The sequence below is a fragment of the Lutjanus erythropterus genome, chromosome 24 (genome assembly GCF_056507025.1).
Source record: "Lutjanus erythropterus isolate fLutEry1 chromosome 24, fLutEry1.hap2, whole genome shotgun sequence".
In the NCBI taxonomy this organism is placed as follows: domain Eukaryota; kingdom Metazoa; phylum Chordata; class Actinopteri; order Lutjaniformes; family Lutjanidae; genus Lutjanus; species Lutjanus erythropterus.
In genome coordinates, this window is record NC_139340.1 from 10,774,786 (window position 1) to 10,798,642 (window position 23,857).

The window sequence follows — 23,857 nt, forward strand, 5'->3', positions numbered from 1 at the left end:
CATATTTGCTTTCTCGCTGAGAGTTAGACAAGAAGATTAATACCACTCACGTCTGTGTGCTCAACTGTGAAGCTACAGCCAGATTAGCTTAGCTTAGCCTGAAGACTGGAGGCAGGGGGAAACAGCTAGCCTGGCTTTGTCCAAATTAGCACGTCTAAATCCCATTAATTAACATGTTAAACATGTTAAATAGTACGCTTTAAAGCTGCTTAAATTATTTATATATAATTATTGTCATAAACAATAGATATTCTATATTACAAAAAAGTACAGTAAGTTGTTGAAGATTACAAATTCATCAAAAATATTTAAATAAAATACAAAATAATGGTATGGAAAATGTATTTAATTAAAATACAAGATATATGTAATCTGAAAATACAAAAATACATTTCATACAAACTCACATTATCACATTTATTGTATTTTAGACATTTCAAATATACAAATACAGGCTCTTAATTTATTTCTTAATTTGGTGGAAATTGCATCTTTTTTTCTGTCCAGCAAAATCCTAATTACAAAACACTCAAAAGAAGTAATTAAATACATATTTTAAATACATTCAGTTGAAATACTGCACATGTCTGTTTGTAGGCTTATTACCACTAACCGAAAGACGGATTTGGTGCACTAGACAGTGGTGAATTGTGGGAGATACTTCGCTCTGAATACCTGTACTCTGTGTTGGCACAGTTTTAGACATGGCACACACTTTCTTGCCACATGGTGATGTAAATTAGTTTGCTAACTCGTGTTTTGCTAACATTAGCTAAATTAACATGTGACTAAATTAACATGTGACTCCCCACAAACGTTTTTTAACCACCTCCAAAATTTGTTTTTCTTTTTGGCATGGACAAGCCCAGCATGTTGCATATCTCAGTGGGTACAAGAAACAGGAAAAAGACTTGCTCAACTGTCATTGGACAACAGAGTGAAAAGGGGCGGGACTTTGGAAAGGTCGATTGCCAACTTAACAGAAAGACAATGAGCAACTGTTACTACTTAAAATAACCCAAAATAGGGCGTGTGACTAACAAAACTCCTCTCTTCATGACAGGATCCATGCCCAAAAATAAATACTGTACGAGTGAACAGGTGTATCTTCCTTTTTTTTGCATACTTTATGATTTAAAGTATGGCGTACTTCCAGCCCTGGCCTCTCTCGGCGTATGGCAGTGACGCTGCTCCTTACATTCGTTTCCCGCGGCTGCCTTGCTAATTGGCTGCCGTTTCTGCGCGCAGTTAGCTGATTGGTGCTCCCGTGGTCACCAGTTTGTAGTAGGCTCCCTTCAGGGCCATGAGCTGGTCATGTGTTCCCTTCTCGATCACAAAGCCCCTGGACATGACGGCGATAATGTCAGAGTTCTGAATGGTAGACAGGCGGTGGGCGATAACGATGCAGGTCCGTCCCTCTCTGGCTTTGTCCAGCGCCTCTTGCACTGTCTGTCATAAAACACACACACACACACACACATGAAGCAGCGTTCACAGCCATGCACACATGCAGGCAGGAGCCATCATCAGTTCTCCCACTGAGCAGACGCACAAGCCTCACAATTATAGCAATTTCACAATCATGCGTTGATTACTATCATTAGAATGCTTCAGTGGATCAGCGCGCTGCAGAGGCCTCTTTGTCCTCAGCATGCTTCAGTCTCTTTGAGCTGGAAGAGCTACGGCATTGGCCCGCAGACCATATTCATCTTAAAGAGGCTCTACTGGAGGGTTGCTATGAACTGCGAGCTGCTGGTGATAATAATAGACATGATGAATGATAATGATGTTAATGATAATAATAATTAACTGCCTGCTCTCCTTGCTCTCCGTGCCCGGAGAATATCAAGCAGCTGCACTGTACTGTCATGCGAGGTTTGTGGATTCAATAAACGATGACGCCGCTGTTCGGTGTTTAATGAAGCGTACCTTCTCGCTCTCGGTGTCCAGGGCAGAGGTGGCCTCATCCAGGAGCAGGATCTTCGGGTCACGTATGATCGCCCTGGCGATGGCAATGCGCTGCTTCTGGCCGCGAGACAGCTGGGAGCCCTGGGCGCCGACGTTCGTGTCGTATTTCTGAGGCAGGAGGAAGGAAGAACATCTGTATTAAATGTCCTAAAGAATAATGGTGAGTCATATCCTCATGTGGAGCTAAAAAAAAAAAAAAATCCTTCTATAATTCTTTTTCTTTGTGGGGTCATAAAAAATCAACAAGCAATAACGACTTTTACCTGGATTGAGTTTCCGTTGTGAAAACAAAAGCAATAACGGTAATAAAATGTCACGAGGCCACGTCCTGCTCACTTCCCCGAGGCTCTTTATTGATGGAACTTCCCATAACTTGCCCTCAGAGTTTCTCACCTTTCCCCAGTTATCGGTTTCATATATGTTTTATTGAGCCACAGAGTATTATACATACAGTATACGGTTGTGTCAATGCTCATTTTCATTCATATGAAAGAATTTCAAAATGATATTATTTACATTCACAGATGTAAAGCAGATCAAATAAAGATATAAGTATTGTATTTTGAGATTAGAACAGTATCAAAAATATATTCGAAAAGAAAAAAAAAAGGAAATAAATAATCAAGTAAAGATTGACAGAGAGAGTAATTGTATATATTCTAAATAAATAAAAGAGCCAATACTAAAAAATATCAGAGTCTAAGAATTGCTCAGTTAAAGTAGTCTAGGAGCTGTAGTTTCCTGACTGTATTTTCCCTCTTAGTCTTCCGTGCTTTTCCTGTTTTTTCCCGGTTATCTGGGACCGTATGCACAAAACATCTGAAGGGCATGTTAAGAGAAACTCCTAAAATTAAGGGGCGTGTCAGACACAACAGAATACAAAAATATCTTTGTACAATAACCTTTTTAAAATGCTCAAACAAGCATACCAGAGAAAAACATCCTGAGCAAACACAGGGAGCTTATTTTGCTTTTGTGGTCATGATTTAATAGCAAATGAAAAACGCTCATTATTTATTTTATTGTAGTTATTTAACACGTGGTGCGCGGCCCAGCAGTGCAGTAGTCTGCCACTGTTGTTGTTTCAGACACACTTATTACACTAACAATGGGAATGCGTTATGTTTCACACAGAAAACTTCTGATAAATCTGCACCTTTGAAGGCATCATCAAAAATCTCTGTTCTAGTGATCTAAAACTCAGGCATGTCAATAACAAATAAAACATACAGTAAAATATGAATTTTCAATCATGTCTGTATACCTATATAAAAGACATCAGTTGCTTAGTAAAAGTTACTCATTAGAGCAGTGTTTATTGAACTTTTTACACCGTGTACCACCACTCTTTTGCGCTGTTTGGTTCTAGCGGGCGCTGTGGACAGTCGAGCTCTGCACCTGCACTTTTCTCCATAATAGCTGCTGTTGGATCCACGATCGCAGTGTTGTTGAAACAATAATTTTCATTTTATCTTCATTTTATCTACTATCACAGTTTAACTCATAACTACCTGTAATCACAGATGATGTGTGCGCGCCAAAGTTTTGTATAATTTTGATATATTTGCATTTTTTAATCTTTTTTTTTTCTTTAAAGAAAATATTTCTGACGGTCCTCCATGTACCACTGAAGGGAGTTTGCATACCACCAGTGGTACACATACTGCAGTTTGATAAACTAGGCATTAGAGGAAACTCTTAGACTTTTTTGGCATATTGAGATTGTATCCAGATTGATTTGAGGAAGTCTGGACAGAAAAATACAACTTGAAATGTGATTTTTTGCAAATTGGATCTAAGCCACATTTAAAATGCAGTTCAATTATTTAAATTGGATCTCTACGAATGGGTCTCAGTCCGACCACTCCGGCTGCTCAGATCTGATTTCAAAGTGTCTTTTGCGTCATTTATATCCTGCACTGTCTGACTGGTTTCATGTCGCAAGTAATAGGTTGCAGGTTGCTCCTGTGAGTGACAGCTGTGTGTCAGAGGGAAAGCAGCAGCACATATTGCCAAAGTTACAGTAAACATTACAATCTTATGATCTGTTTCTCTGTCAGGTACATCCAGTTTCTCAGTTAAACCCCTGAAAATGCTGGAAATCATGGTTGAGATTTGGGATTAAGGTGAAAGTGACGGCTTTTAAATCAGTTGCTCTTCCTCTTTTAATACTCACAGCGCTTCAGATTAAAACACGGCACTCATCTGTCTCGTCTTTTCACTGTCATTGCTTTAAAAATGAAACACAACAGTAAAACTTTATTTCACACTTTCACACATCACGTGGGCCGAATCGTGGGGGGTGATTCGTAAGGGCCACAGGGCAAACGTGATCCATTGCGCCCCTAATGTCCATGCCTCTCTCCCACTAGTATTTGCCAGATCATCTATGTGCCCTTGTTCAGTTCAGGATTGTTGTCTGTGTTTGCCTGCTTCCCCTTTTACATTTTGTTTGCTGACTGGCTGCCTGTTGTAAACCTGCTTTCTGAACACAGAGTAAACCTCATTTCAGCCTCACCTGCCCTGCTTCTGTCCACATCAGTCTCACCACACACACCACACACACACAGACTGTCCACAGTACCTCAGGGAGCGACATGACAAAGTCATGAAGCTGGGCTTTCTTGGCGGCGGAGATGACCTCATTCATGCTGATTTCCCGCAAGTTGTCGCCGTACTTGATGTTCTCTGCGATAGTGCAGTCAAACAAAATGGGCTCCTGGGACACGATGCCAATCTTGGAGCGCAGGAAGGGCACGTTGACTTGCGTCGACTCGCGGCCATCAATCAGCTGCAGGAAGCGATTGATTTTACCATTAGTAGAAAGCAATATAATAATCAAAGACTGAAAATACAATCCACTTAATGAGCTATCATAACACCATCTCCACTGTAATTTCTCTCCTAACTATGCAGAGGTGATACTGTCCTTTTTAAATCTCGGACAGAGAATCAGGACTACGCGTTTCCAAACCGCTTCCAACTCAATTAAGGCCATTTGAATCTTGGCAGGAATTCCTTACTGGCACAAAAGCAAACCTCCATCCTGGGTGGAGTGCCCCTTCTTTTAAAATAAGCGCAACGTCAGCATAAACGTCTGATTGATAAATGAAGCGAAGTCATAGAAGAGTCAGAAATACTTCAATCACCGCCTACGCTAAATGTCCAGCAATTATTCTCTGACTTTGACAAATTACAGGTCTTACTTTGTACAATGACACTCAAGGTACAACTGAGTTTAAGCTGAAAGCAGACGACACATATGACTTATTCATTTTAGAATGAAATATCTGACATTTCAACAAAGGTCAGCAACAGCTGTGACAGTAAAAAGTTGGCTGTTTTTAAAATCATATCTCTCTCTTTGCACGTATCCTTGTTGAAATATGCAAGAATTCACCACATTTTTCAAGTGAAGGTTCATTTTTCTAAACAATATGTTTGTGTAGCAGCATCGCTGTGTTTGTTTACAGTACATCCTTGACTATTTATTTATTTGGCCTCTTGTGGTCAGCTGAAAAAAAAAAGCTGTAAACAGAACACTGACATGGGTGGATTACCAAATGGACCCAAGGGCTCTTGGGGCCACTAAGCCAGAGCTTCTGCGTGAAGTTGCTGTTATTAACTTTGCATTTTTTATCACATAGTGAAAGGGCTTAGTAATTCATGTCAACAACAGACCCAGAAAGATCCCACTTTTGTCCTGTTTGCTATAAATGAGACCATAGCTTGCTTTCAGTTGTTTTTAGGCTTTGTTTTTGTTTTTAATTTGAAAATAACTAGGCATGATAAGCTGTCGAAAAAAATGTAGTGCAGTAAAAAGTACAGTATTTCCCTGTCAGTTCTCATTTATATTTATATTTTTCGTCTCATAATCATTTACACTACATACTTTGAAATTCATAATACACTTCACACAGCCAAGTACCGCACAAATGCAGTGCTTAGCTGCGTGTCCTCCTGACTCACCACTTTGCCGTGGTCGGGATCATAAAACCTCTCCAGCAGCTGCACGCTGGTGCTCTTCCCACAGCCGCTGCTGCCCACAAAGGCCAGCGTCTGGCCCGGCTTCACTGATACATTCAGCCCATTCAGGACCTGGATGTCAGGCCTGGTGGGGTAGGTGAACTTACAGTCAATGAAGTCAATGTTCCCTTGGAAGTTATCCTGAAAACACACACGTGGGAGGGAGGGGGAGAGGAGAAAATAAGCGTTCAAGAGTGTAAAGGTTAGTGTTGGTTCCTCAGTGTGTTAGGGTGCCACCTCCTGACCACAAAAGGTAGATTAGACTCCAGTTATACAGGCAGTTAAGAGTTTAATTTAATGCTAATAATTGTCGCATGAGAGTTTTTTATTCAAAATAATTCACATTTTGTAATGACTTATGTGTAATTGTGTTTTCAGGGGGTTTTTTTCTTTACATTTTCTGATGAAAGCACTAACAATCCTTCCTTTCTTCCATCTACACGCCTGTCATGACTGATGTAAAATTAATAAGCCCAGTAATAAAGGAATAAGAAATCAGACTTTTCATCTCGATTCCCTTCTGAATCTTTTTTTTTTTTTTTTTTTTATGAATTCAACGTCCACTGTGACCTCAGTGCTCATAACACAAAGCATAACCAATGCCTTCATACCCATTTATTTCCCTTGTCGCTGTAGACGCTGATCTGAGGCACGCGGTCCAGCAGCTGGAAGAAGCGTGCAGCTGAAATCTTGGCTTTGGCGTAGTCGGGCGTGTAAGAGGAGGCTCTGCCGAGGGCTGTGCCGCTGGTGACGATGGCCGAGATGACCCTGCCGGAGAAATCAATGTAATGTAACCTATTTATCAGTCCATTTTTTTATAATCTTTATCAAGGCCAGTGCAATGTGCAAACTAAGTGCCTGCTAGGGCCCACCGTGGCCACCAGGAGCACTTGAAATGTTCCATATATCGTTTAATAGTAATTTTACAAAAACACAGTATTATTCCCGCTGCTTCTGTCAGAGATGGTGTCACGTTCATGCTCAGTGAACAGTCCTACATCATGGCGCCTCCAAAATGCAATATATCTTTGCTATTCCTCGAGCGCAGAAAAGAAAATGAAGGCAGAGAGCAGCAGCTTGGCTTCAGGTACATGCTGAATTTACAAGAGAGGACAAATAATTAAGAATTTCTCATGCATACATAGAAAGTTTCACCAAGTTGATAAAGTTTTCTGTAACTCAACAACTCAGAGAACTTAATGATTTTTAAGGGAGTCTGAGGATTTTCTCAGAGGGAAACAAAAGTGCTGTTTTTGGACAAGTTTTTAATTCACTTCTAGAAAATAGTGTAAATGGTGAAATTAACATAAACAGTTTGTTGAACTTCACAAATATCAGCTGCTACTAAACAAAACCTTGGGTTGCAGCATTTTTCAAGTCTGTCAGTTAATTATTTTATGCATGGTAATAAATTGTATGTTTTTGTACAAACCCTCTTGCCTCTAATTAACCCTTAAGGGATGAATAAATATAGTGAAATTAAAATGCAATAAATTAGAAGATAATTTTCAACCAGGAGGACCGAGTAGAAAATCATGCTAAAAATGAACTGAAACAAAACAGGCAGTGTAGCCTGAAATTAATTGTTAACAGCACTAATGACTAAGAAGCACACACACGCTTCTCCTCTCACCTGAACACCAAGCTGAAGTGGAGCCCCTCCTGTCGCACCAGGTAACCTCCGAACCTGTAGGAGGCGGAGTTGGTCAAGAAGACGACGCACTGGGCGAAACCGTAGCAGGCTCCGTACACGTTTGCCTTCTTCAGAGCTGCTTGGTACGGAGCGTCGAGCTGGGCCTCGTACATTTCCACAAAACTCCGTTCTTTCCCCAGGCCGGCGATGGTGCGGATGTTGTTTAGCGCTTCACCGGAAATCTGCAAATAAAGGACGGCGGTTGAATATCTAATAGCAGATTAAACATAAAAAATCAAACAGGCAAAATGACTGATAGTTGATTAAACGTTGTTCTCAGAGTATGATATAGATAAGCATTTGCTCTGTTCTTATCTATATCCTATTTAATGCTGCTGCAGTAAGCCAATTTCTCCCCATAGGGATCATTAAACTTTCATCTAATCCACTTTATTTGGATGGGTGAGGTTTACTGCATCAGGATGATTAAGATAGCTGAAAAAAGTTCATAGTAAATTGACTTCTGAATACTTTTTCTTTGATTATGTGAACTTCCCTGCTCTCGCTGTATTGGCCTGAGGTTTTATCCACTGTGTGTTTCACCACCATAACTGCATTTTAAGCCTGGGTGGCCCCTACAGGAATGGAGCCCGACAGCGTTAGCTCCGTTCCTAACTTGCCAAATTACAGGAGCTCCTAATAAAAAGCTATTGTACCGAGATCTGAGCTCAGCTGCGGGGCTGTAGAGCTTCTCTTCAGTGGTGAGAAAGAGCCTAAAATAGACTCTGTTGTTAAGCTGTCTTTTATCTGCTGTCAGTAGTTAAGTCAGATGATGTCACCCTCCACCTGAGAGTTGAGCAGGTTTATTGAGATGATGCTTTTGACTTGTCATTTTTCATCAGAACTGAAGCATTTCCAAACAAGAGGTGGATAAATAGTCAACAAAGGCGGGTAAAAACTGAAGCTGAGGTGAAGTTCTGATGTAGAAACAACGATATCTGACCCGTCCGGCGGCCTCCATAGCCTGCTTGTCCTGCTTCGCGAACCCAGTCAGCATCTTAGCCTGGAAGCCGCCCGAAAGAGCGAGGAACGGCAGGAAGCACAGGATGAGCAGCGTGAGCTTCCAGCTGAAGTAGAAGGACATGAGGACGGCCACGCCGATGTTGGTCAGGGAGTTGACGATCATGCCGATCTGCGAGCCTGTCGCCTGAGGAGAAGAGAAGTGGAAAAAGGAGGATTGTGTTAGTTGACTCAACATGTCATAGTGTGCAAAAATGAACTCACCACATTATAGAAAGGATTCGTATAGAGAGAGTGCTTTGCAGACAGCCTCTTCTGACAGGGAAAGCCATTAACCAGCTCTCCTGAAAGCCTCCAGACTCCATTTTACTTTGCAGAACATGGGAGTTGCGGCTCTAATGCTGCCTCAATTGATTGTTGGTAGCAAAAACAAGTACGTTTTTAGTGTACATACTTCTTGCCCACAGGTTGCAGCCATTGCAGCCTGTTTTGTGACTGCTGGCTGAGGCTGTTACATCGAGGTAATTCAATTAGCAGCACAGTCCAATCATGAAGGGGAAAAAAAACCTAGCTGAAACTCTGCTGACGGCTAAGAGCTAGCTAGCTCAACAGATAAGCAGCAACTGCTGTTTTATTTATGAATTAATTATGTTGATTTTAATATAAATATTAATATGAAATGGGCAGACAGACACTTAACAAACTGAGATAGGCCTGCATTTAATTCCACTAAGCTGGGGGGCTATTAATGATAAAATAGTTTTGTTTTGTTTTGTTTTTTTATTAAAAATGGCCACATAGCTGGAAGAAGATACTACGTGTTCCTCTCCATTTTCTGAAGAATATCCCATGGCCGAATAATAAAATAATCACATAATAACATTTCAGACAGCCTGAAAACCTCAAAACCTTTTTGTAAATTTCACCGCCTCTGTCTGCCTTTGCATAAAATACCTTTCCAAAAACTAATATATGAAAATGACTCTGTGTTTTATGAGTTGCCGTAATAAATGACTCTGCAGGTTATGAGCACTGCATATATTAAAATAATTTTAAATCAGATTATGCTTTAATGCCAGATGACTGGCCTGCTGTATTGGATACAAATATCACCTCATCAGCTTTATGAATAAAACTGTCATCTTATCGCTGAGTCTGGTCTGAGTGACTTTTCAGAATCATTATCTTTTTACACCGAGGCTGTAACTCACTCCTTGAACTTGTGAGGCATCAGTCGCCAGACGTGTGGTCAGAGCTCCCGGGCTGTTTCTGTGATCATCAAACCAGCCGATCTCTTGGCCCAACATGGCGTGGAAGCCAAGCCGCCGTAACCTGCGGGTCAGCAGCTCTCCAGACTTGGAAAAGGCATAACCCTGGAGACACACACACGCGCACAAAACAGATTTAAATCCAAAATACAATCGCAGTGCTCTTCAACATAGTCTAATATATTAGTAATGTGAAAAAAGGAAAATGTTTCCTCGTCATCCGTCTCCACCGGGTGGTCAGAACTCATGACTCAATTATAGAACGGCTCCTCAGCGGGATGTAGGACAATCTCTTTCATCCAAAGGAGGTATTAATTTGACAAAATAAAGGAGGTCTCTTGTGACTTTCCCCCAACCTTGAGCACGAGTGGGGGGTGAATGAAGGCGGGAGCACCAAAGCAATCAGTCTTTCTAAAGCAGACTGCGACTCTACCTGCAGCATCTGGGTGAAGAAAGAGACCACGCCGACCATGACAAAGAACAGGCAGATACTATCAATCTCCTTCCTCTGAGCCACGGGATCTGTTACTGAGAACGTCTACACACACACACACACACACACACACACACACACACACACACACACACACGGACATACAAAAACATGTTACTGTAAACCATGCTGCACATACATAATTTAGGTACATATAAATCATTTACATACATAAAGTTAAAAAGTAGCACAGCATGGTGATCATTGTGTTCACTGACTCATTCAGTATGTATGATAATAAATAATTAGAATATCTACATAAAAGTAATTATCTATACTCTCTTCATATGGCTGTACTGATGACACAGTACGCCAAACTCGTTAGAGCTGCTAAGATTATTTTCATGAGATCGTAATGACAGTTTAAAGCCCCCGGTCACACCAGTATTTTAAGGCATCCTTTTCGATCCCTGCGTTCGCATGTTGAGGTAAATCCGCTCAAATCTTGACAGTGTTGACCTTCAAGGTGACGGGAGCTAAGAGTCCAACGTGGAGGAAGCTATCTTAGCTTATTAGCAGTGCATCCACTTTTATTTAACCTCATCTACTGGAGCATAAGACAGGGGTCAGTGATACAAATGCCAACACCATCTCAGTTAACAAGCTAGCTAACCCAGAGAGACTTCATTAACATTTTGCTTAATTTAACCATTATAAACATCTACTTGATTATTAATGATTTCTGATGACTCATCAATAGATACTAACCTGTTAAGCAAATATTCTGCATTAATTTGAACTCTAATTAATGTGAAATGGACAAACAAAAACAGTTATTCTGGTCTGGAATAGAAATTTCAGCTTAGTTTCCTTAATCTTTGATGACACATTATAGTAATTTTTATTATTTATTACAGAAAATATATTACAGACTTCTCCTTTAATATTGAATTTTATGTAGGTGTGAGTGCTAGTATTGGTGGCTCTGTAGCCATTTACACCTGGTGTGAGATATCATCACATTTTCCTCGCAGTTAAAACTAAATGAATGTTTTTTTCCAACTCGGTTGTTCGTAATTATGTCCTCAACAACATAATGTGAGCCGTCCTGCATTGGAAAAGTAAGCAGCTGAAACAATCAAAGCGCTAATAGACCAACATCAGAGAGACAATAACACTTTGTCAAAAAGGAAGCCATTAAGTATGTATGATTGTTAAAAATAAAATCAAAAATACAAACAGAATATTCACAGGAAATCCAAATTGCTTGTTTTACACAAATGTCCTGCAATTACTGCCTTCAGTATTCAGGTTAATTGTACAGCTTATCAGTTGTTCTGTGCTGGTATTGTTTTGCATTTGCGCTGAATATAAAATGAAATACCCCGAAAACATGTCGCTTCATCAGGAGTCTGGGGAATCCCAGAAGGACTTGTGGATTAAGGCTGTGCCATTTTCTGGTGTGACCCAGGGGGCCAAGTCTGAAATTTTCTAATTCTGCACTTCGAGGCTTTTAAGCATTTGAAATTAACCTTTTTTATGTATTTCAGAAAATCTGATTAGAACGTGAACCTCACCGCTAAGATTTGACTGAACAGTAGAGAGTAGACAGGGTTGACTCCTCCGTTAATGGCAGCACCAAAGGATCCAAAAAGCATATAGGGCCACTCGGGTATGTTATACTTTAGGATCCTGGCGACAGGAGCAGGCTCCACAAGTTCCTCCTCCTCCTCCTCCTCCTCTGGGATGGCGTTCTGAGCGTTCACAGACAAATAAACATCAACAGGGATTCACAGTAAACGCTATTCACTGTGTATGCTATCTGAGGATACCAAATGCATTACCTAACAAGTAGTTTTATACTCCTGCTTTGACCACCCACACATAAAAATGTATGCAAACTCTCCTGCACACACACACACACACACACACCTTGGATTTGTCTGCCTGTGACACAGCGTAGGCTCTGGGGCCAAGCTCTCCAGCGATGGGAACAGAAGACTCTGGGATCAGATTGGACAGCTGAGATCGGGACCTCTGGCGGATGGAGGCTCTGTAAAAACAAAAAACCTGCCAAGTGAAAACATGGCCATGTCCACCTCTTTATGCACATGAATATTCTGAGGACACCGGAAAACATTGCGGCTCCTCAGCTGTTGTTCTTCACTGTTCTGCACTCATTACTGGATGCTTGTAATAGCGGCAATAGAGAACCTCAAGCCTCCTCTGCTGTTGCACCATTTGTAAGTGCCTCTGGATGATAGTGTCAGCTAAACGCTCCAAATGTCGAAGTTAATGTGAAAGGGTAATTAAGTAAATGAAGGTACCAGTTTCTGCCATGACACAACTCAATTTCAGTCACAAAATGACTTTCGTAATAATCCTATTTAGATGCACGGTCAGGATCACGTAAATGGATTTATACACAAATAAACAAATGAGCGAGTGATAAGAGGCGGAGGTGATTAGGAATGTTTGTGTAATACCTCAAACTGGCACGGTAGCTGCCTGCTCTGGACAGCCTCCCTGGCTCTTCTTCTTTGTCAGCCACTAATGCAAGAGATCCAATAAAAAGATCACAATCAGTAGCTCCTTATGACTGGGTTACACCAACGAAGATTGTTTCAGTAAAAGATCAGTTCTTATCAGAGTTTAGCAAAACTAGGTTTAAAATGAACAAAGTGTTAGACTGCTGTCCATCTAAAAAGTTACCAAAACGTCACATTGTTCGCTAGTTAGCTTAGTTTTTTAGCTTGCAATGGCTCAGTAGAGAGTTACTTTGCTCTGGTCATAAATCTCAAGTGCAGGTTTAACGGTTGAGTGCAACAAAATTAAGTATAAATTGAAGCTTCATCCCTGTTGGTGCAGCCCAGCCCACATGTGGATAAATGTCCGTCTGAGAGCAAAGATTCAATGTAATGATAAACTTGATTCGGTTTGACCTACTTTCCCGAGCCTTCTCATTCAGGGCCTTGTCTCCTTGGCTCTGTAGGGTGACCAGAGTGAAGTAGACTCCCTTCCTCTCCAGCAGGTCATTGTGTTTGCCCCTCTCCACAGCTCGGCCGTGCTCAAAGCCGACAATCACGTCAGCGTTCTTTATGGTGGACAGACGGTGAGCGATGGAGATGGTGGTGCGACCCATGCGTACCTATGACGAAATCAGACGTATGTTGTGGCATCATACTCCACTAAGAAAAATACCCTGATAAACCCTGAAATGTTTTGCACTGTGTGTTGACTGAGGTGTGTTTATGATCATGTACTTTCCCTCGTCTGTGTGTCTTGTGTGGCGGAATTTTCTCATCCCATTATGTAAAATTAAAATGTCAGTGTATCAAAATAAAAAAACGAAGAAAGATTTTCATCCATTTCTGTGCTGTGGCATTTCCTTTGGATTGATCCTCGCAGCAGTTGGTTCGTCAGAGCTATTGTGCAAAGATATGGATTTATAGACTTGCCTTTTTTCAACATTGATGAAACTGTCTTTGTGTGCTTGTATTTTATTTACTGTCTTTATACCGTTGTAGGAGCCGTTGGTTTTGTCTGATTTGACCGCTGGGGAAGTATTGTGTGTAATGATTACAGATGAGCACCAGGTGCATTAATTAGAGCGGGAAAGATCAGATCCGAGGTGATAGGTGGTGGGAGGAAGCGCACGGTTCTGGCCGTAAGCCATGAACTGCAAGCTAAGCAGTGTAATGTAAGTCAGTTTTATTCATAATCTTTGTAATGATCGGCTTCTTTAAAGCCTCTATAAACCTAAATCCAACATGGTCTTCTAACCATGTAATTTAGAGTCTTATGTACATACAGTAAGCATAAAAATATTAGAAATTAGATTTAATCCAAAAAGTGTTTTTGTTTGAACATTTATTACAAACATTATGCAATTAATTCCACAAGCCAATATTAAAAAATTCATGCTGTTTGGGTGGAAGAAAACTTCTCTTCTCCTGCTGCTGCAGCTGAGCCAACTCAACGACGGGGAGCTGAAGACATTAGACTGCATCACTCCTTTAACACAAACGGTGACTTAACGAGGATGAAATCGATAACAGTTTAACGTTATATTTAGAACATTTTCCCCACTTTACTTTGCTGTTGGACAGCCTTTACCGACGGTGAACTGAGGCCGCCGTCTGCACTCTTTTCACAGCCACAAAACTCCAATTTAAAAAAATGCTAATCTTGCCTTGCAGGAAGTCACACCAAGGTCAAACAATAACACAAACTAACTAACAGACAGACTCCTACAACTCCCATGTCCTGCATGGTAAAAAGACTTTTTCTGTCCATGGAGTCTGCTGGTTGTAAAGAGAGCAGAGACCGCGGCTTCAGTTTCCTGTTGGAAAACACTATCTGACATCAAAATAAATGAGTATACACAAAATAAATGGTGAATACTAATAACAGTGTGTACTAAGCTGACTGTGGAAAGTGAAGTCAGGATGACTGATCATTAAGTCTGTGGGTGAAGGTAACGTTAATATAGTGTCAACAGGAAGTAAACAGACATGCAGCTTGTAAAATAGACATTCACACTCAAAGTAGAGAATTGTCATAACCAGGATAATGTGCCAAGTTTTGAGAAGGAGGAAGAATGTGTGAAATAAAAGCCAATATTTCTGGTTCTGTTGCATTGATTTTTATACTTTTTTGATACAGTGTTACTGGAGTAAAACGTTAAATCTGTATTTTTTCTTAGTTGTTGAGCTATGGGGATATTTGATATTTTTAGAACATGCGCTAAGAGGTATGGGTTAATGTTACGTCTCTTGATGTTAAATTGTACATGGATGTTAATGTGTTTTTTCTAATGCTGACTCAATATTAACTTGTTGTTGATGTCACTGGTTGCAGATTGCCACCCAGTGTTACATGTTTAAGTGACCGTGACCTGAAAAGGACCAAGCATGATCAAAACACTCTCCTCAAAAAAGGAGAAATCTCTGTAAAATGTTGCAGAGAAGCTTAGTGGTATTTTCATCGTTTCCCTTGTAACCAGAGATGAAAACAGAAGCTAATTCACACTGACCAGCCAGACTTACTTTATCCAAAGCCTCTTGAACTATAGCCTCGCTCTCGTTGTCGAGGGCAGAGGTCGCCATGTCCAGCAGCAGGATTCGAGGGTTCCTGACCAGAGCTCGGGCGATGGCAATACGCTGCTTTTGACCGCCGCTCATCTGACCTCCACCCTCACCAACCAAAGTGTCAAATTTCTGTCAGATTTAAAATGACAGGGAAAGTTATTAGGCCTACTTTCAGTTTCTTTTTTGCATGTGAGCACTTATAAATTTTATAAACTGAGACCTGTGGCAGGTCCATGATGAAGTTGTAGGCGTTGGCCTCCTTTGCAGCAGTGATGATGTCGTCCATGGAGACGCCGGGTCGACCATACCGTATATTCTCAGCAATGGTGGTGGCAAACAGCACCGGCTCCTGCTCCACAATGCCAATCAGCGAGCGCAGCCACTGGATGTTCAGCCCTCTGATGTCATGACCGTCCAGGGTCACCTAAGATGGAGGGCACAGAGAGCAACTGGTTTTGCTCAAATTGATGGATGATGCTATTAAAGTCCTTTGCTGCAATAATGCGGGTGGTCTTTTTTGCAGCAAGGCCGATTTTAAATTGTGCGGTTGTTAATCCTGTGCATAGCCTTCATTCTCCAGAAGCTGAAAGGAAGAAAATAAGGTGTGCAAAGACCTCTAATTCTAGTAAAAGTGAAAAATGAGGCTGTTAGGACCCATTGGTTGAATAATGAAACAGATTATCATGTACTTCTATCACCCTCAGGGGATGGTTATTTTTGCAACGACTAGAATAATGCTTTAAGGGAAGGAGGCAGCAGCTACGGTTTATCGAGGGAATCTTTAATCACAGGAGTTGACAAAAGTCAAACCTACCATTCCCTCTTTCGGGTCGTAGAAGCGCTGGATGAGCTGAATGGCAGTACTCTTCCCTGCTCCACTCGGTCCGACGAAGGCTGTGGTCTCCCCTGACTTCACTGCAACACTGAGCTGGTCCAAGATCTGAGCAGAGATCACAAGAGGCATTTCTGAAACTGTTCACATAAATCAAATTCTACCTTTAGTTATATAAATGTAAAAACATGAAAGTACCTTGACTTCAGGTCTGGAGGGATAGTAGAAGGTCACATTGTGAAACTCAATGTCTCCTTTGACCCTGTCGAGTTTATATCCAGCCTCGGATAAACAATCGATCTCTGGCTCCTGACAGTGACACATTTGAAAAATGAGACTTGTCAATAAGACAAGCGATTGTTTCCTGAGAAAACAGAGCACCTTGTAAGATCAAAATCTCGCAACATTATAACACAAGGCGTTCTCACTCTGTCAATAGTCTCAAAGATGATGGTGGCAGCTCCACGACCTGCAGCAAACGCCTCCAGACACGGCGAGGCCTGTCCCAAGTTCATGGCTGCTATCAAGACTCCAAAGAACACCTGGAATGAAGAGGTCAGTATATTCCAGCTGCGCAAAACACTGTTACAAGGTACCATCATGCAAACTAGCTGTGTTCTTCAGTGTAACAGTCCACATGTGATCATTTTTATCAAAGCAGCCCTTTCTTGTTTTGTCTTGCTCTGTTTGGTCCGTGTAAGTGATAAAAAAAAAACTGAGTAAAGGACAGAGGGAATTCAAACTGTGCTTGCAAGAGATGAAACAGCGAGGGGCTTATAAAAACTGTCAATCACAAAATTAAACCAGACAAGAAAAGGCTGTTTATGATGAGCAGGAAAACTACAATTTTCTCATCTGTCAGTAGTGGTTGAACCAAAAAGTATATAAATGCACATCCAGTGTGGTAAGTGTGATACCTGCAGTAGTGTTCCTGGTGTGTACTCCTCAGCGTCCACCACCAGACTGGATCCATACCAAAAGGCCAGACCGTAGCACAGAAAGATGATCAGCCACATATATCCGGTGAAGAAGCCCATGATCAGACCTTTTCTGATGCCCCAGCGTTGCGCTGAGATCAAGTTTCTGTCATACCTGTAGAGGAACAGGGGAGCTGACCTCAGATCCTTTTATATATAGGATTAACTTAACCTTAGACTGTCATCTGGTAGATTTTTACCTTTGCACTTCTTTTAACTCTCCGCCAAAAGCAGCCACAGTCCTGATAGACGAGAGGACCTCGTCGGCTACAGCTCCAGCTTTAGCATAGGCCTGCAGCTCCATCCCTGTTAGCTTAGCCACAAACTAGAGGGAAAACAGAGTGAAGCAAAGTTGATGGAGAGGAAAAGAGGCAGCTGGTAAAGTCAAGTGAAGTTAACAAGTCAAGAGAAGTTAAGTCATCAAATTAACAGAGCTCAAGTAAGGTCAAGTCACCCAGCCCAATCTCATTCCCAACTTATCACATCAAATTTGTCACCGCCGTTGGTGACTCATACAGACGCGGACAGCATCTGTTAACAGCGACTCATAATGACTTCGGTGTAAACCCAGCTGCAGCTGTATAAGACCCTCCCAGGCTGTTGACGTAGTATAAAGAGGGAGAAAGTCTGGAAATGGAGGAGGTGGGGTGGAGATATGGGTTCATGTCCCGTGTGAAAATCAAAATTTTGTTAACAATTTTAAGCCTAAACCTACCCAAACTGCAACCGTTTTACAGCATTATGCACGTGTTAAAGTATGAACGTGTTGAGTCATTTAGGCAGCAGAGTTCAAGTTGGATCAAGTCAAGTCAAGGAAAAATCAACTCAAGTCAAGTCGAGAGAAATCAAGTCTCACCAGAGCCATAAGACCAGCTCCAACGCCAATCAGTGGACTTGCTGCGACAATGACAAGTGTTAACTTCCATCCTTTCACAAAGCCAATGCAGAAACCACACACAAAGGTGGTGAAGCGCTGCAAAAAAATGGCAACTTGATCCGCGATGGCATCGTTGATCTTGTTGATGTCACTGCAATGCAGATAAAATTACTGTTAACACAGACACAACAATAGTTCAAAACACCGCACGAGACAGAAGTCGTGTCAAGACTGTCCCACTCACTCTGACATGCGAGTGTTGAGCTCCCCCACAGAGGTGCAGTCGAACCAGCCGATCTCCATCCTCATCACTTTGCTGAAGTACATTTTCCTGATGAGCTGAATCTGCCTGGCAGCAGCTGTCACCCACAAGGAGATCTGTCGAGTGTAGAAGAGAGGTCATGCTCAGATTTGTTGATTGTTAGGAGGCCGGCTGAGGAAAGGCTACTGAGCTGCTTTATGAGAAATGTAGGATCCAGCTGTTTTTGGGGTTTGACCCACACTAGGGACTAAAAGACAGGATGTCTATGCCTCTCGTGTTCTGATTTTGACCATTCTTGATATTTTATGAAAGTGTTATAGCTACTAAATCTCTAAGCCATTTGAACTTTTAAACCAGATTAGATTGTGTTTTAACTTTGCTTAATTTTTTTTTACTCTAAACTTAGAATAAATTTAATTCTATTGCACCAGAACTTTAAATTTAATTAAATTTAAAATGTGATGTGGTACTAAGTTTAAACTTAGACTGGAGGGGGTTTAACTTTTAAAACAGTCGGCTAAGATGGATGGAACAAGGTCCCAACAGAGTTCTTATTTAATTTTTATATATTTATTTATTTATTTTATAGCATTTCCATATTGATTAAACCCTATTTTATTTCCATTTACATCCTAAACTTGGATTTAATAAACTGAAATTTATTTTTAATTGTGTAACAGAGCTCTGTGCAATTTTAAATCTGGCTTTACTCAATGTAAACCTAGTTTTGAAAAACTCTGATTAAAATTAATATTAGATGAAATTCATGTTTGTTGATGCAACCCAAGTCTAAATGCCATAAAGTCCCATCCAGTTTTTTAATATGTTGTGCTCGACTGTGTCAAATGCAGCGCTGAGATCCAATATACAAAGTAATTTTACCACTGTCTGCATTTAATTTAATGTCATTTAGGAGCTTAACAAGAGCTGTCTCTGTGCGGCGGTGTGGGCGAAATCTTGACTGGAAGTCATCCAAACAATTGTTCATGGCCCAGAAGGTGTTCAGTTGCTCGGGGAAAAAAAAGTATTTTCATGGATTTTACTCATAAATAGGAGTTTTGATATTGGCCTGTAATGGTTCGTTAGTGAGGTGTCTGTGTTGTTAGGAAAGACCTAATAACTGCAGCGTTTAGGGGCTGTGGGAAAAAACCTGAGAGAGGAGAAGATTTGACTATTTGCAGAAGATCTGTTGCCATGCAGTTAACATCATTTTAAAGCTTGTGGGCAGAATATCCAGGCCACAGGAGGAGGACTGTTGCACAATTTTCTTCATAGCGAGATAGGATCAAATTGTGTCATGCTGATTGAATCTAATTGGATGCAAGGATGACACAGTCTAATCTAATTTTAGATGAGGCTCTTTTGTATGAAAATAATGACTTTTTAAGACCAACCTGAAAGTATCCCAGCAAGAATACAGCTGCTCCAATTCCAACATAATAGAATGCAAATTTGGTCATTTCAAGTTCAATGTCGAGAATCCTGAAAGATACATTAAATAAATCATATACAAGGACTACAAAACCGCGTACACACTAAAACACAGATCTAAAACTTTTAATATCACATCTTACACTATGTTCAGTGATGGAAAAAGCCCAGCTCATGCATTACTCACAACCCACTTACCCACACGACCTGGCCTTCAGCGGTACGAGCATCTCCAATGTTGAATTGTGCATGAACCAGTCTGACTGGTTCAGGCCATCTGACGCAGTGTAGTTCCTCTTCCACACGATAGTGTTGTTCACGCACTCCTTCCTGTCGTCCCTCAGCTCGTTCAGCTCGATGTCGTACTCGATGAAGGTGTCGGTGAGCAGGCCGAACACCAGCAGCATGAGGGGCTGAGCGGAGCCATGCAGGATTGCACACACACTCCCTAACACCATCATCAGCACCTCTTTGCATGTGGCAAAACGGAACTGGACGCACAGGTAAGCACAAACACATGCAGCTGCTAGAGACAAATCTCATATAGAAATAGGGAACAACGTGAAGAATGAAAAGAGGTACTTTACCAGCTGGAAGAAGCCGACCCTTATCGCTGGCTGCTCTTCTTTTCCCTGACCTCTGTTCAGAATAGAAGGCCTTTTTTTAGATTTTATATAAGGTGAATATGACAGTGAACATGACACAGCCTCTATTGCTATCTCTTACTCACTTCTCATTGTCCTTGGAATTTGTCATTGACCTGCATGGAGGGAAAAAAAAGAGTACACTGTGAGCTGCTACGCATAATACATAGAACACTCTAGCACTTTATAAAAACATACGCTTAAGTAAAGCATGATGATTTAATGAATGGATGAATGAATGAATGCATAATGTATCACGGATTCTTCCTGCTCATGATTAAGAAATCATCAGCTCGCTGGTAATGATAGACCATCAGTTAATGATTGTCATTTCACAGTTATCATCTTTTAATTCATTTGATGATCCATTAAGTATCGCGCCTCTCAGGGCTGCACACAGTGTAACATAGAGACCTTTATGTAATATTCAAAAAATAACAATAATGTACAACCCACGAGAAGTGACCCTGCCCAAAACATCGATTTCTAACATTCCAGGAATGAGATGCAATCAACTCTCTTTGTGGTGCGTTTTTGAACGGCTCGGATAAATCCTACTGATTCTGCCTTCACAAAAACAGATGAAAATAAAACCGAACCCACCAATGACCATCTGCATTCTTCCTGCTGACGCTATATTTTTTATGTTTACGTTACAGCAGCTTGTGTTTACATCCACAGCAGTTTTTATTAATCTACATCTTGTAATTTTTCACAGTATTGCAATTGTTGCACAGCAGTTATGTTTATACTTACAGCAGCTTATGTTTACTTTCACAGCAGCTTTAACTATTTTTAACAGTTTTTTTATTTTTTTGCCCATTGTAGTGATGTTGCACTGCCTGAGAGCACCTTTAAGCCCAGTGTGTAACCCAGACCAACCAAAAGCTTAACAAGGTTGCACACATGCATTTTTGTAGTCCTGTGTAGCTTTATGTATGTATATGTAGTCCTTAGATGGTCTGTCTAGTCTCCTCTGGTGTTCTAGAGCACCATGGTCCTGGAGAAACGTTGTCTCGTTTGACAGTTTGACAACACGTGCACATTTAGAAAAAAAAACAAAAAACGAAAACACACCAGATTAAAAAAAGTTGTTTGCACAACATTTCCGTATTTGGTTGTATTTTCTTACTCTGCTGCATTTTTTTCTAAATGCTGCACGTGTTGTGAAAGTATTATTTGTACTATTACTGCTAGTACTTTTTGGTTGTGTTTTCTAAAGTTGCGTTGCGCTCTCAGGGACATAAACAGGAATTTGTGATTCGTCCCGCATCAGTTCATGCATTAAATCATCATCACTTGTGCGTCAGTAATGCAGCACTTAAACATATTCTACTCTTACTGTAAAGTATTTATTATTCTCTGGTATAGCAGTGTTGTTGCAGACTGGATATATAGACTTAACAGACACATGTACATTGTCCTGCCTACATACATACATATACACATGACCAAGGCCATTGAACTCCTCATAGATAACTCTCTCTCTAGCTACTATATTTCTTGTGAGGAGGTTGACTGTCACACATGGTAGCCGAGTCTTTCCTGTTTTTAAGGCGATATCAGCTGCCTTTTCTGTTTGCCTCTTATTTCTCCTGCTGTTTAATAATTCTGGCGAGCTGGTGGCTGCACTTTGCACTTAAAATGGGAAACCATGCATAGATATTAAAATACCAACCACCAGCCTGACGTAGTCCCTGCAGAACATCCATAACAGAGTGAAAACACTCCTTTTATACAAATGTTCCTTGTTACAATATCAAAGATGATCCTAAAGAAATATATAGTGACACATAAAATACAGTACTTAATAATATACTTACATGTAGGAGCCAGCTGGTTCTGCAACACAGGAATAGAAAAGGCTTTCAACTTTTTTCAGTTCACATCTGCTCAAGCTCTTAGTTCATACTTATTTATTATAATAAAAATGAAATACAATACATCTCCATATAATTTTGGAGCAGTTCTGTTCAATAAAGCATCTTCCACTGTCTAGAAAATTAAACATAATAGTGCACTACCTTCATCTGAAAACTCATAGCTGTGGTTCTCCTGTCCCAGTTTTTTAATGCTTTGCAGTTTCACTGATCCAGTCGGCATGTTGACTCATCTAGGAAAAGCAAAAGGAAAGCGCATCTAAGATGTCCAAGACCAGAATAATTAGTGTATGACGGTCATGTCAAAATTTAAATCCCACTTGAGAGTACTTTTTTTTTTTTTTTTTTTTTGGTAGCAGTCATCAACTTTCGAGGAAAAATCAGAAAGCTTCTGATGATGACAGTCATGTCAAGAGATATTAGGAGTAAAAATGAGAAACTTACCTACACGTTTTCTTTTTTTTTAGAGAAAACTATCTTTTTTTATGCTTGATTGAAACCAATCATGAGTTCTAACAAAAGGAAATTAAACCAGCAGCAGCAGTAATTAAATCCAGGATCCAGGCATGCAGTTGTTACGTCCCCCTGCGAGTTGTAGTTGTGGCAGCCCGTCACTTGAGTGCAGGACGACAAACTGTGTACCTTAGTAGAGATTCACGTGCTCTTATTTAACAGAATTGGGCTTGGTTGGAACTCAGGGTCAGAGTGTTTTGTTTGAGGGTAAGTGTCCTGTCGGTTTAAGGCCATTGACCCCGGCAGGCAAACATTTCACCGCTTCTGCATCCTTACTAGTCGAGCGTGATGGATGAATTCTCACAGGTGATAGTTTTGTGTCTGGGCCTTTCAAGGATGCCACTTTCATACCCAATCATGATGAATCTGTTTGTCTGTTGAATGAAAAGAACAGACCGCGCGACGCCTTCATTGTGAATTATGTGCTAACGTCCTCCCACAGAAAAAGGAATAATCATTTAAGGCTTGAAACTTAAAAGTCTTGTCCAGTTGTTAGTTTATTGATGCACACCCCGGCACTATGGTACGCTGGATTATTACGCTGGCTTGCCTGTCAGCCAGGCGCGTAATACTAATAAACTAGAGGCAGCATAAACCAAACTCTTTCGGCATTGACAAATGGTGTTTGGAGTGTTTGGGCTGTCGAAGGGGCTTATTTCTACAAGACTTGAAATGATTTGATGGACCCTGAAACTTCATAAGGTTCTGATTAGTGCTGGGATTAATAGGATTTAAGACCAGAGGCTTTAGTGAACAATTCTTCAATTACTTTGATAACCAGAGCAATCTGAGAGCTGCCCTTTTAAAATGAGCTTGTGACAGCTTCAGTGGACTAATAACAATGGCTCTGCTCACAATTTTGCAGATCACTTGATTTAATATATTCACTTACAATTGGGATTACTGTACAGTGTTTTCTTTGCATTACAAAAGAAATCTTCAAAGCCAAACATCGCAAGTGAAAGAGAATGAAAATTATGCTCCTCGGTGTCAAAAACCTCAA

General features: G+C 40.8%; 1 protein-coding gene across 1 annotated transcript; it reads right to left on the reverse strand.

The window, feature by feature from the left end:
- Positions 1-906: 906 nt before the first annotated feature.
- LOC146304738 (bile salt export pump-like) lies at positions 907-22,621 on the reverse strand. The gene is made up of 28 exons (XM_084714023.1): positions 22,486-22,621; positions 22,285-22,303; positions 20,548-20,577; positions 20,405-20,456; positions 20,016-20,308; positions 19,781-19,868; positions 18,369-18,502; positions 18,104-18,275; positions 17,448-17,572; positions 17,188-17,362; positions 16,699-16,812; positions 16,469-16,579; positions 16,253-16,378; positions 15,659-15,862; positions 15,397-15,567; positions 13,295-13,496; positions 12,835-12,898; positions 12,281-12,401; positions 11,926-12,102; positions 10,349-10,453; positions 9,859-10,020; positions 8,631-8,834; positions 7,628-7,869; positions 6,606-6,762; positions 5,938-6,135; positions 4,553-4,759; positions 1,930-2,076; positions 907-1,449 (listed from the first exon to the last, which is right to left on the reverse strand). The coding sequence occupies exons 1-28, from the start codon at positions 22,562-22,564 to the stop codon at positions 1,249-1,251; spliced, it is 4,080 nt and encodes a 1,359-aa protein (XP_084570149.1). The 5' UTR covers positions 22,565-22,621; the 3' UTR covers positions 907-1,248.
- Positions 22,622-23,857: the final 1,236 nt, after the last annotated feature.